This window comes from Excalfactoria chinensis, chromosome 2 (genome assembly GCF_039878825.1).
Source record: "Excalfactoria chinensis isolate bCotChi1 chromosome 2, bCotChi1.hap2, whole genome shotgun sequence".
NCBI classification, from domain to species: domain Eukaryota; kingdom Metazoa; phylum Chordata; class Aves; order Galliformes; family Phasianidae; genus Excalfactoria; species Excalfactoria chinensis.
In genome coordinates this window covers 126,997,836-127,010,539 of record NC_092826.1, presented here as the reverse complement: position 1 = coordinate 127,010,539, position 12,704 = coordinate 126,997,836, and the positions used below count along the sequence as shown (strand labels likewise).

The following is a 12,704-nucleotide window of genomic DNA, read 5'->3' as shown; positions in this document are numbered from 1 at the left end:
ATACTATTCCACTGGAAAATATTCGACCAGCTTTCCTTGTAGCTCAGTTTATAATAGCTACATATACTAGTCAACAGCTTGTCATGTAGCTTCTGTACTTTTAAATTAGACTTGCTAATTAGATTTTGAAATCTATAAAAAGCTTAAGGCTCATATTCCTCCCATTTTTATTTTTATTTTTTATCTATTTTCTGTTTATCCTTGACCATCTCATGTTTTTCTGTCTTTATCCCCTCCCTTACCACATGGGACTGCTGTAGATTTTAAGGCAAAAAAAAGAGTATGGAGATCATTGTGTCTCATTTGCTGCATAATACAAACCAGACCATTTCAAGCAATCATTTTATCTAGTCCAGAAGCTTTTGACTGAATTATATATTATACCTCATGTTGCTTGTTCAGATTCTTAGTGGTCTGTAATTGTAATTGGTAAAATATCATATGATTGCCTTCTCAAATACCACTCTAATTTATGGAACCATGCCATGAGTTGCAATGACACAAACAATAATTGTTATAAGAATTTATTTGTTTGTGTGGTCAATGCATTGATTGTTTTGCTAGACTGTCCTTGGAACATTCTAATATTACTGTCTTGTTACACGTTACTGCCACTGTTTCATAAGTATGTTAATAATTATATGAAGAAGTTTACTTAGACACTTAGAGGCAATGTTTTGAGCACTTACTTGGACTCAGTTCAACTAAAATCCAATGGAAACAATGTTTAGTTTTCCCAATTATTCACTGTCATCAGTTTCTCATGCTTCCATTATTATAACGTTTTTCAAAATAATCTAAAGCAAATCATGATGTTTTTGTCACCGTGGCCTCAAAGGACTCTGATATTAGTAGTTTAACTGCTTTTGTGAAAAGAAAAATAGGATTTGGCATTTACACAAGACTGAAAGCTGTGAAGAGTGAAGGGGAGGAGGAGAGGAAGAGTAGAAGTAGTTTGCCAGGCTGAAAAGTGAGGAAATGAATGAAGTAAGGAATAGACAAAAGGACTTCTATATATTGCATGAGAGACTATGAAAATCCTTTTTCCCTACTAACTTCTAGAGAACATGCGTAGCATGCTTTATTGGCCTGTATGGATTTGCTAATGGGCTTTGTTTCTTGAAACTATCAATAGCAATATACTCACCAAGTATTTAGGTGTGCAATGATCGTCTCCCTGGAGAACCAGGAACAGATGATTTTGCTCTTCCAAGCTGCTTCTAATCCTATCTGGATCCAAGGTGAAACTACTAGTGTAACACCAAGCCTTCTCTGACCTTTGCTGCTTCAGTGATGTAAAGAGGAAAGTACATGTAGGTAGTACGCTGTTACTTTCTTACAAGACTGAAGTCTAGAGAGGAAGAATTGTGAGATGTAGTAAAAATAGTCTCATCTTGCAAGGGATTCTTCATTAGTTCTACAGTGGAAGCACTGGAATAAAATTAATCATCTTCACATATAAAATCATTTGAATTAATATTACTGTTATGTTTAACTTGAAAAATGAATAGGAATATCCATACGTAAGTTTATTTCCTTTTACTACTGAACAGCTGTAATATAGAAATTTATCTGTTACTTTTTCTTTTTTTTTTTTTTCTTTTTTTTTTTTTTTTTTTTTTTTTTTTAATTTTAAATTGATTTTGCGTTATGGTAAGTTGTTCAGCTGGCAGTAGGGGATAGAAACAGACTGCTTCCTTCAGTAAAGCAAAGGTAGACCAAAGATAATTCTAGATAATTAGAGTTTATCTGCACAGCCATACCATCACTTTTTTGGGCAAAAGCAGCTCAATTTGACGAATCAGCTGTGACACCTTAAGTTTCTCAAGATGTTCTGAGATTGAAATACTACTTGTTTTTAGTGGAGAAATATTTATCTTTCAAGTGGAGTATTTTTGAAGATAAACACAATTATTTTTTTTAATACAGAGTTCAAATGATTATTCCAAATCTGTTTTTTCTGGAAATATTGTAACGTTTTCTGTTCTCAATTGAAAAATTGAAAAAGTAAAAAAGAAAAAAAAAAAAAATTGTCTATCTCACAGCATTTCTGCTCTTGGCAGAAGCCAAAGTAGAAATATTTGGATAGGGATATTTTGTTAATATTTTGTTTAATAGTTAAATAAATTTTGTTACTATTCATGCTATTCAAGATGAAAGTATATGATTTAAGAGTATCAGGATGAACCTTTTATTAGCATGGCAGGTAACCTGCTGTCCTCACAATCTATGCAAGCTATTTATTTATTTTTTTAACCTACTGAAATTGCAAACTCCTCTCTTTGAACCCACCTTTGAAGTAATATTCATACTTTCTGAGAACACAAACTGTGCTGCTGAGTAGTTATAAGAAAGCTGTGGTCTTGTGAAATAATAAAAAATCCTGTTTTCTCCTCCTATCTTTTCCTACCACTTGAGAAGTTGTATAACAAATCACATTCTTTTCATTTTGGTCACATTAGGTTAAATTTTACATTAAAACTTGTAATATTGATGATCTAAAATGAAGATATTTGCTGTTGGTACAGTAAAGTGTTCTTGCCCTATGCTTTTTTATATTTTTATTGCTTCTTTAAATGTCCTTCCTTAATTGTGATTTCCTAGCAGTAAGCTGGTTGTACAGCCCTGACTATGAAACAATGCCATATACATTTTTGAAGTGAGTTTTAAGGACTACAAGTAAATATGCAAGCTTAATACACACAAATATCTGTAAATGACAACGTTTGAGTTAAAGCTCACAACAAAGCTATTCTTTGAGTAATTTTAAAGGTGTAAATTAAAGGTTGCTATCTTTTTGTAACCTGAACCCAAAAGTACAAATAATATTTCCAAACACATTTTACATCTGATTTTTCTTCTCTTATGTTACAAAAATAAATGCAGATGGAAATGCATGAGGTAACTGATTTGGAAACCAAAATCATGGAATTTCTTTAGACTTTTTAGTATGAATAGTTACCTGATCATTAATAAAATTATACTTGAACACAGATTCAAAAGAATTGAATCCAGACCCCTGCAATCACAAGCACAGCTTTGTATAATTTCTTCACATGAAAATGCCTATAAATTATGGCAACTGTATATAATACATAGACATTGCAGTAGAATAAAAGAAAGTGGAAATTTACTCTGCAAAACAAATCTATGGTTTTGCTGAATTATATCAAAAAGGTTGCATTTACCATATAAATTTCTTTGAAAAAATATATATATATATTTAATGTAACAATGGATTTCAAAGCTTTCATTTCATTCTGTCTTCCTGCTCATTGTTCTTCAATTTTCTTGCTTTCTTGCCTTTCTCTTTGTCTTTCACAGAACACCAGACTACACCCACAATCACATTTGGGAAACTTTCCTGACATGTGGTTTCTGCAGTTTCCCTCTGCTTTTCATCACTGGTAGAAAGTTCTGTCCTTGCATTTAGCTGGTTTCACAGACAATTATTGAAACTCCCTTCTTTTACTTACTGATGGATTGTTTATATATTATTCTGTTCATTCAACACGACTGTAGTCTTTTAAAAAAATGTGGAAAATTCAGTCTTGTCAGAAGAGGAGTTTAACAAGTAGGTTTCTAATCACCTGGAAAGAGAATATGTACAGGTAGGAACATACAAGACTTTTTCAAAGAACACGAATAATACAGGGATATTGGAACCATGCAGAACAGCCGTATCATTCGCATTTATAGCTGGGCCCCATACAAATCTTACAAACTGTGGGGTTTGCTTGTTGAATAGAATCCTTTCTCATTTGTTGAGCCAGTGTTTAGACACAAGGTCATGTACATTTATGTAGTATGTTTCAGAGAATTTGAGTAAATATAAAACATCTTCCTTTTATTTTCCTGTAACTAATCATTTAGCTGCCCAGATCTCTGATGCATACAATTTGAAATTTCTTTGTAGATTTTTTTCACATTTTCTCCAGCTTTTGGTGAAATTTTAAAATAGCAAGTAAGACACAAAAATTATTATCAATAAATATTGATTTTTTCAAGAGACTGCAGACACATTTACATTTTGCTGTATATAGAACATACATACATACATAGTATATACCAGCAACGATAGAGTGGCCTCTGTCCTGGATATCCATGGGAAACATGCTGTAAGCCCACCTCCCTTCATGCAGCTCATATGGCAATTGGATTGGCAGAGTGCTGTTCTTCCTTCCCTGTTTCAGCTGCTTCTCTGAGTCACAAATATATGCTGTCCTTATTTTGCCTGAGCATTGAAGTCCTCTTTGAATTTCGGATAGAACCTGTGTTATTTATTCATTCAGTTAGTTTTGGGGCTTAAACCTAATGTTTGCTCTTGGATATTACCCTTTCTCCACATCTTGTTGCTTCTGGTTTTGACCCTCAAACTGTATGGATTTAACCTTTCCTTTCCAGTCTCAGGAACTTCCTTGCCTGTGGTGAAAAATGTTATGTTCCTGATGGACCTTCCCACTGCTTTTGCTTTTTGTTCAAAGGAAACATTACAGCTAAGAGTTCTGTTTGGCATATAAACCTAGAATGAGAAAAGTAGGAATTTTTATTTACCAAGTCCATGAGCAGTTTGATTGATTTGTTTAGCAAAACTAGCACAATACAGTTGGAGCCCTTCTCTGCTTATAAATCAATCAGAAAAAGAAATAAATATAATCTAAACCATTATTGGTTTTATGGTCACTCCCTAGCCCTAGGAAAGTTTATACTGTCTGTATTTGTGTTTTAATGAAATCCAAAGACCTTTCACTCCAGAGGGTTTCAGGAGAGATTCTGCTTGTTTTCTTCAAACTTCTTCCTATTGACCTTTTAAGGGAAGTGCATGAATTAAATTCCACTTGCAGACCTTCCCCCCCACCACCACACACACATTTTCCACCACTGATGTACACAGACTAAAATTTCTTCTACAAATTTACTTCTGACCATTTAACTGGACACTTTGACTCTCTTTTGGGTGCAATCATCTGATGCCCCCTGAATACAGCAAGATGTCACCAAGAATTTTTCACATCCTCAGTGCTCTTAGATTCTGCCTTTCCCCAGCAGTCACAGGACAGTTTAAAATCTTTCATAGAATTAATTTTAGTATTAGCATTCTTAAAGAGAATTCATTTTCATCAGTCTTTAGATCTATGTGCCTTTACTATCTTATTTTTGCCTTATACTGCAAATGTATTATTGTCATTCAGCTGATGATTGCAAGTAGTATACTTATTTAGAGGTTTACAAATCTCTAGCCTATGCTAAGTCTAGTATTGTATAGAAGAATGGTCTGAAGTTGCCCTTATGAGCAAGGGACTCTCTAGCTGTGCCATAGGCAAAGTTTTGTACTCAGTTGAACAGCGCTGTTGAGATCCATTGGAGTGCTCCAGCTTCACTTAACTTAGCTTCCTATAGTTATTTGTTGCCTCTCAGCCTTCTCAAACTAGACACCAGGATTCTTCAGGAATACAGTGCTCTGACCATCACTTCCCTGCATAACCAGGCAGTTCAGATTGCTTAAATGCAAATTGGAGATTCAAGTATATATCATAATTTATGTATTTCAGGACTTCTCAGATACTGAGAAACTGAAGTGTTTTACCTCAGAGCCCAAGATTTGTGCTTAAGTGAGCATCAGGTGTATTTATCATCAACTACTGCCCTTGCTATTTTGATTTCAAAACATTTCAAACATCTCTATCTAGCCTAACAGAGTACTGACTAACAGAATCAAAACATCTGCCACCTGCATACGTGCCTATTGGATGTCCTCTGAGGCTTTAATAGCCTTCTCTTCCAATAATATATCTCTATAAACAGCAAAAAAAGAATCTGCTGCATCCACCTGTCTAAACAGTATTAATGGAATTCTCAAAGGTAGTGCTTTCTAGTTATATCTGATAGTTATCTTCAACTAGATCCATGGTTAAAGAGTTCTTGCTTTTCCTTTTCTTGTTTTCTCCTACCCTTCTTCTAGCAGTTTTCTATAATTATTAACTCAATAGTGCTTACTTTTAAGAACTGGATCCTTTCATTGGATTGTACCTAATCCTATCTCTTTAATGCAAAAGCCCTTTGATCTTCTTTATCACATTGCCTTTTCTGCTTGTTCATAAAAACAGTGTCCTTGTTACTAATCCGTTTGTGAAGGATAAGATTTGGGTACTAATAGCATACTTTTGGTAAATAGTTTTCCATAAAAGTTAGATGACTGTAAAACAAATAACAACAAACACCTGAAGGTTTTCCCACAGTCAGGATCAACAGGCTAGGTTTCGGTTTTATGCTTCTACTGAAATCCTTGTTAACCAAAATTTAGCCATTTGCTAGTTTGTGTTTCACTGGCCAAAGCTTTAGGACAACTGCTCATTTTCCCACATCCATACTTGAAAGACTGAGACTCTACCAAAAGAGTGTTGGTCTGGATTACAGATTATTTTAAGGAATGATAATATCAGGTCCACTCATGTAAATAACTGAAGGGCTGGTTCAGATAACAATAGTGATTTATCTAGGTTATATTGCAATGCTTCATATCTCTGGTTAGGCACTTGATGTTCCATCCATCTCTTTGTTAATTTGCTAATTTTTATGAGTGCAATTAAGTTTCTGAAAATGATGCTGCAAGTCACAGTGTTGTGTCCCGGGCTTTTTGTAAGAAGGCATCCTGAGAATCTCTTGTAGGTTGGTGACAGAATGCTTCTTGGAATTAACTACAGATTGAAGACATATATTTATAAAACAGTTAAAAAAGTTTTTCTATTCTGGCATTTTTCTGTCCAGGAGGAATGTGAAAAGAGATTGTCTAAAGTAATGCATGGTGGAACATCTTACCAAAGAAATAGAGAGACGTTTCCTTTCTGACTAATGGACTGTAATGAATCTTGTTGTACAGTATTAGTCAGTGACTATGTAATTTAATCAGTTAAGAATATGTGCTTAAACAAAACTTAGGTTTATATCCTGTGTGCCTTTAAGTGTACATGAAGTACTGCATGCTGCATGCCACTTTATGAGATAACTGCCAGTTCCTGAGGCAACCAAATGAATTCCATACCTGTTAGCTCAGTCTCACAGTGCCAAAATTGCTGGTTTTCTGTTTTACACATTAAGATGTAAACATGTGCTTGCTAATTTGAGTTAACTAATAAACACAAGAATGTAAGTAGAGCCAATTCTGTGTTAGGCCAAAGGTTCATTGACTCAGTATTCTGTTTCTCATCCTGGCCTACTGGGGATGCCTAAAGAAAGATAGAAGAATCTGGCAAACTCGTAGCAGTGGCTCCCCTCCCCAGAATTCTCTCCCACCTTTGAGAAATCTGTGACCCTTGAAGTTTGAAAATTGGATGAAACGCTTTTCTATTAAATAAACCTTAGTAAGTTTTTTTGTTTTGGTTTGGTTTTTTGTTTGTTTGTTTGTTTGTTTGTTTTTCTGTGAATTAGTCCAGTGAATTTCAAACATATAAACTTTTAACAGCCCCTATAATCCTGCTCCAAGGACTTCAACATCATAACTATGCTAACACGCCATCTGCTAATCTCAACTGATGCTTCCATTGTACTCTTAGAAGAGAGATTTCCTGTATGATCTTTGGTCATATGATCTGTATGGTGGTATGTAAACAGTCTACCTCTTTTCTGTCAGTCAAGGGAGTTTGAAGTTCCTATTTAGCCATATTTCTTAGTGAAGAAATTAGTTGTAGTTTTAAATTTTTCTTATGACAATCTATTTCTTGTGTGTAACATTTTAGTGTAATATAGACTGAGTATTCTAAAATAACGTTTCCTTTAATTCTTATTTAGGATGCAGGGGAAATGGTTCGGTCCTTTGTTGGTGGCTTGGAACTTATAGTCAATCTGCTAAAATCAAAGAATAAAGAAGTTTTAGCAAGTGTATGTGCAGCCATTACAAATATAGCTAAGGATGAAGAAAATTTAGCTGTTATAACAGATCATGGAGTCGTCCCCCTGTTGTCTAAACTAGTGAACACAGTAAGTAACAGCTAAACATATTGCATTAAGTATCTGAATTTCTTTCATTAATCTGCATTATATCCAAATAAAAGATCGTGACAAGACTGATAGATTTTTCAGCAGCTATTAGGAAGAACTATAGAATTCCTCCTCTGTGAGTTGTATTTTGGACATGAAAGCACTCTGTGGCTGGTACTAAAATTGCTTTGGAAGATGAGCTTCATTTTAGTAATCACTGTTGCTGAATATTTCTTCTCACAGCTGCTGTATGGAAAAAGGATGAAGAATTGAGAAAGCAATATATCTGAAGCACACACAGAATCACAATGATAGGGCTGTGTGCTAAATTTTGATGCTAAAGTTATAAAATTTCCAGCCAGTCTAAAAGCATGTTTAAAACAGTATAAAAACTAGCAGCACTTCTTACAAAGTGCTACTAGCTCCATGCCTCACAGTTCTTTCCTGTTCTTAATTGTGCTGCAATTAAATTGAGATGACGTAAAGACGTTAGAGAATTTAGTTCTGCTTTCTATGACATTTTTATTGTATTATACTTCTTTTAATCTATTGTGTTTTTACCTTCTTCAGAACAACGACAAATTAAGACGTCACTTAGCCGAGGCCATTTCTCACTGTTGCATGTGGGGAAACAATAGAGTTACCTTTGGAGAGAACAAGGCAGTAGCTCCTTTAGTACATTACTTGAAGTCAAATGATCCATTGGTCCATAGAGCTACAGCTCAGGCTTTATATCAGCTTTCAGAGGATCCGAACAACTGTATCACCATGCATGAAAATGGAGTGGTGAAGGTGAGGTATAAATTTTCTTATTTGACTTGGGAAAAGAGATATTTCATTTGAAATAATTTTTAAATACTGCAGAGTACCTCAAATATTCTGAGCTTTGTCCTTGAAGAAGATTGATGGCAGTGAAATAGTAAAGAGTGTTTCAGTGCTAAAATCATCACAGCTATGTGTTGTTATGACATTGACATTTACTTCTAGAGTGCTTCACTTGTCTTTTACCTCATCTGGTAGTGACGTACCTCAGCATTTTATCAGCATGCATGATTCATGCATTTTAACAGCATGGATAGTTGGCCTCCGTAGCAGAAAGACACCTTCAAACTGAGTGTAACTGGTTTTGGGGGAAATTTAAGGTTAAAATTAAGAAATGAATTTTACCTGGAACTGTGTAATCATGAAAAATCTTATTTTAAGAGTTCAGCAGGAGAACATTTTGCAAAGGCTCTAGAAAGAAGTTTCCTTTGAAAATTATTTCTGAAAGGCTTTATCTCACAACAAATAGAGGTTCTTTACTGAACTGCAGAATATCAGGACAAGAGATAATGGTCACAGATTGAAACTGATGTTTTCCAGCAAGATTTAAGGAAAAATCATTCCACCGGGAGGGTACACTGAAACACTTTCCTGCAGTGGCTATGTCCAAGAACATTCACTCTGCATGAATAACACATCTGCTGAATGCTCGAGCAGTTCATCAGAGCCCTTTGCAAATCATGAGACTTCTGACTGTTCTCTACATAATGTGTATGTACAAGTTTTTGTCCAGGAAACCAGGAATAAAAATATGTGGAGAAACATATTTCAGGCAGATTCTCATATTTCATGTTTTACTACTGCAAACAGTAATTGCTAATCACTTGTTTCAAAACAACAGGTGTACGTGCACAGTTGTGAGAGAAAACAAGTTCCGAGTTCTCAGCTATTTGTATCTGTTCCCATTGTACAGTCAGTTTTCTTATGCAAGTCTGAGTGGCAGAAAGTTATGGAAATAGAGGTGTATGTGAAGACAAACAGGACAATTTTGGAGGAAGTTTAGAAAGGCAATGAAGGAAGCTTTTTCTTCTATGTTCAGTTCCACACTCAATATTCTTCTGACTAGGAATGGAACGATGGTTATGACGTGACAGATGAATCAATGCTTTCTTTCTATCAAAAAACAGAAAATACTTCCTCCTTCTGAAGTAAAAATTCATGGCTGTACTGGAAAAGTATTTTCAAAGAGCAAGCAATGACGTGTGGGACATTAGTACGCAGAGAATTTTTAGACGTTAGAGTAAGGAACAGGCATCTCCCTGAGTTCAAGATGGGAAATAGCTGTCCACAGATCAAGAAGAGAAATCCAGCAGTGGATTAGAAGCTTTTAGCCAAGATATGCATGAGTGCTAGGCAACAAGCTTCACACTTGGAGTTCCCTTACAATCAGAGAAGAGAAATAGTGAAAATCACAGACAACTGGAAGTCTCCAGCGATCACAGAATTCTTCATGGAAACATGAAGGTGTTGCAAAGAAACCAATGGCTGTGTGCTCTTGAAACTTTACAGCAATCAAACTTGTTCAAGAAAAGATCTCTGCTAGGCAGTATAGATTTTTTTACAGGCTTTCTCTTTTAAGATGAAGAACCTTTTCCTGACATCCAGCCTGAACTTCCCCTGTCACAGCACTGTGCTGTTCCCTCAGGTTCTATCACAGGCTACCAGAGAAAACAAACCAAGGTGCATCAGCCACTCCTTTTGCTTCTTCATCTCTAGACCCTTTTACTGTGCTTCACCTGTCTCCTAATTTGGGCATTTATGCAAAGATAAGGCACCTCAGTCTCTACCAGCAATACTGCCTGGTCTCCTTTAACTATAGCAGAAGTGCAGGTACAAAGGTGCAATTGCATCCCCCCATATCTGTGTTTAAGGGGGTGCCTCAGAAAGCTCCTATCTGTGGACATGAATGACTCTGCAGTCCAGTTCATTATTAGATAGGAATGACAGACTTATGAATAGTAGTGTGATATGAAAGAGGTATTCAAAATGTATTTCATTCTTTTATTGGAAAAATACAGATGAGATGTATTTATGACATGTTGGTGATGAAACACTATGCCCAACAGTCACTGAAGCAGACTTTAAACATGATCTAAGAAAGACAGATGTTTTGAATTAGTGGATCTAACTAACTTGAATCCAGGGATTTTGAAGAAGGACTTTGGAGTATTAGGGATGGATTCCTTTCATCTAACTTTGACCACTTTTAGGTATGGTGTTTAAAGAAATCTAAACTAAGACACCTTCACTAGCCAATGGAAAGAGGGACACCTGCAGATTTATGCTAGCTGAAAATAGATGCCCAGGATATTGGAAAAGTGTAGGCTCATGAAGACTTCTTGTTTTCCCCACTGAGTATTGAAAAGATCTAGGTCTGTAGCTCAGACTAAACAGCTGGCTTTCAGACAGCTAAATTTAAATTACTATCCCTCCTGAATGTTGATTTTTAGTAAGCTTTGCAGTACAGGGAACCTTGCAGGGTTCAGAGAAAAGTAGTGTGCCAGTATTTTAAAAGACTAAATAAGATTACAGTCCTGTAAACTGGACGCTATTCTCATGTTGAATAATCATAGACATACATTATAGTACTACATTGTACATTATAATACTAGAAGAGATCATTGTGATGGTCTGGTCTGATGAGCCTTACTCATACAAACCAGAGACATGGCTTCAATTTATTTCTGTTTGGAATAGAGTATATCTTTTAGAAAAACACTGACTCTTTACTTAAAAAATTCCAGCAATGGAAAATCTACTAGAGCCATCAAAACTTTTTCCGTAGTTAAATACCTTCCCCATAAAAACATTTGCACCTTATTTGTAGCCTAAAGTTTTATCTTATGCCATTACATGTATGATACTGTTGCTTGGTAAACTGAAAAGCCTTATATAGCTTCTGTTTTCACAAATGTTCTCATATAGTGAAATCAAATCACTCCATTATCATCACTTTAATGAGTGTAATCTCCAATGTAATCTCTGTCTTTTCAATTGTTTGTTTTGGTGAGTCAACTCTGAACCTTTTTTCTGAACTTTCCTTTTTTGGACACAATTTCAGCATATTTCAGGACAGAATTCACTGTTCCAGTAATAGTAGTATAAATTTTTTAAACAGGTAAAATAACTTCCCTGTCTTTATGTAAGCTCTGTTTGAACATCAGAGATTTTCATTATTCAGTTTGGCCTCAGTATTGCCCTTGAAGTTCATATTCAGCCAGTTTTCTTCTTTGTTTACCAGGCTGGCTGTTCCCATGCTATAGTGCTTTCCTACACAGGGATAAAAATTAACATAAGGTAATACTGTTGATATAAATCACCAGTGAATGTAGACCTATTCAAGTAAGCTCTTCTTTTCCCCCCAAGAGATTAAATCAGACTTTAATTTTTGTCAATACACTTTGTAAATCTCAGATGAGTTACCTGTCTTTTTTATATTAATCATTCACAATATAAAAGCAGCTACAAAATGCATTCAAGCATTTTATTATTTTAGGGAAGAAAATTTTAAGACACCAGCACCGTAACTCTTCCAATAATGCCTTTAAAACAAAATGCTGCCTCTTCCATAATGGAAGATTCCAGTTTTGGTAGAGATATGGTTTTTTTAAAAAACGGAAGGTTGCAGGCTGGGTGTTGAACTATGTAGGCACAAATAGATTAAGTTCTATGAAAAGCATATTAGTTGTTTTGATTGTTAAAACCCACCCATTCTGTTTGCTGAATATTTTACATTTGCAAGCAGCTGGTCAGATGGTACACAGATATTCTAAATCATTCAGGGATATTTTCTCAGTGAGATGAATGAGGATCTACTGGCATCTTGACTTTGAGCAAACTTTGTGCTTGAATTCTTAACAAATAAATAATGTCATTAAACTTACTCACTTGTTTATCTACATTGC

The 12,704-nt window shown here is 35.2% G+C and overlaps 1 protein-coding gene across 1 annotated transcript in view; it reads left to right on the top strand.

Moving 5' to 3' along the window:
- ODAD2 (outer dynein arm docking complex subunit 2) overlaps window positions 1-12,704 on the top strand; it is a 71,311-nt gene that overhangs the window by 43,467 nt on the left and 15,140 nt on the right. Inside the window, exons 18-19 of the mRNA XM_072329628.1 lie at window positions 7,789-7,977; window positions 8,548-8,769. Coding sequence (XP_072185729.1) covers window positions 7,789-7,977; window positions 8,548-8,769 — 411 coding nt within the window. The remainder of the gene's footprint in view (window positions 1-7,788; window positions 7,978-8,547; window positions 8,770-12,704) is intronic.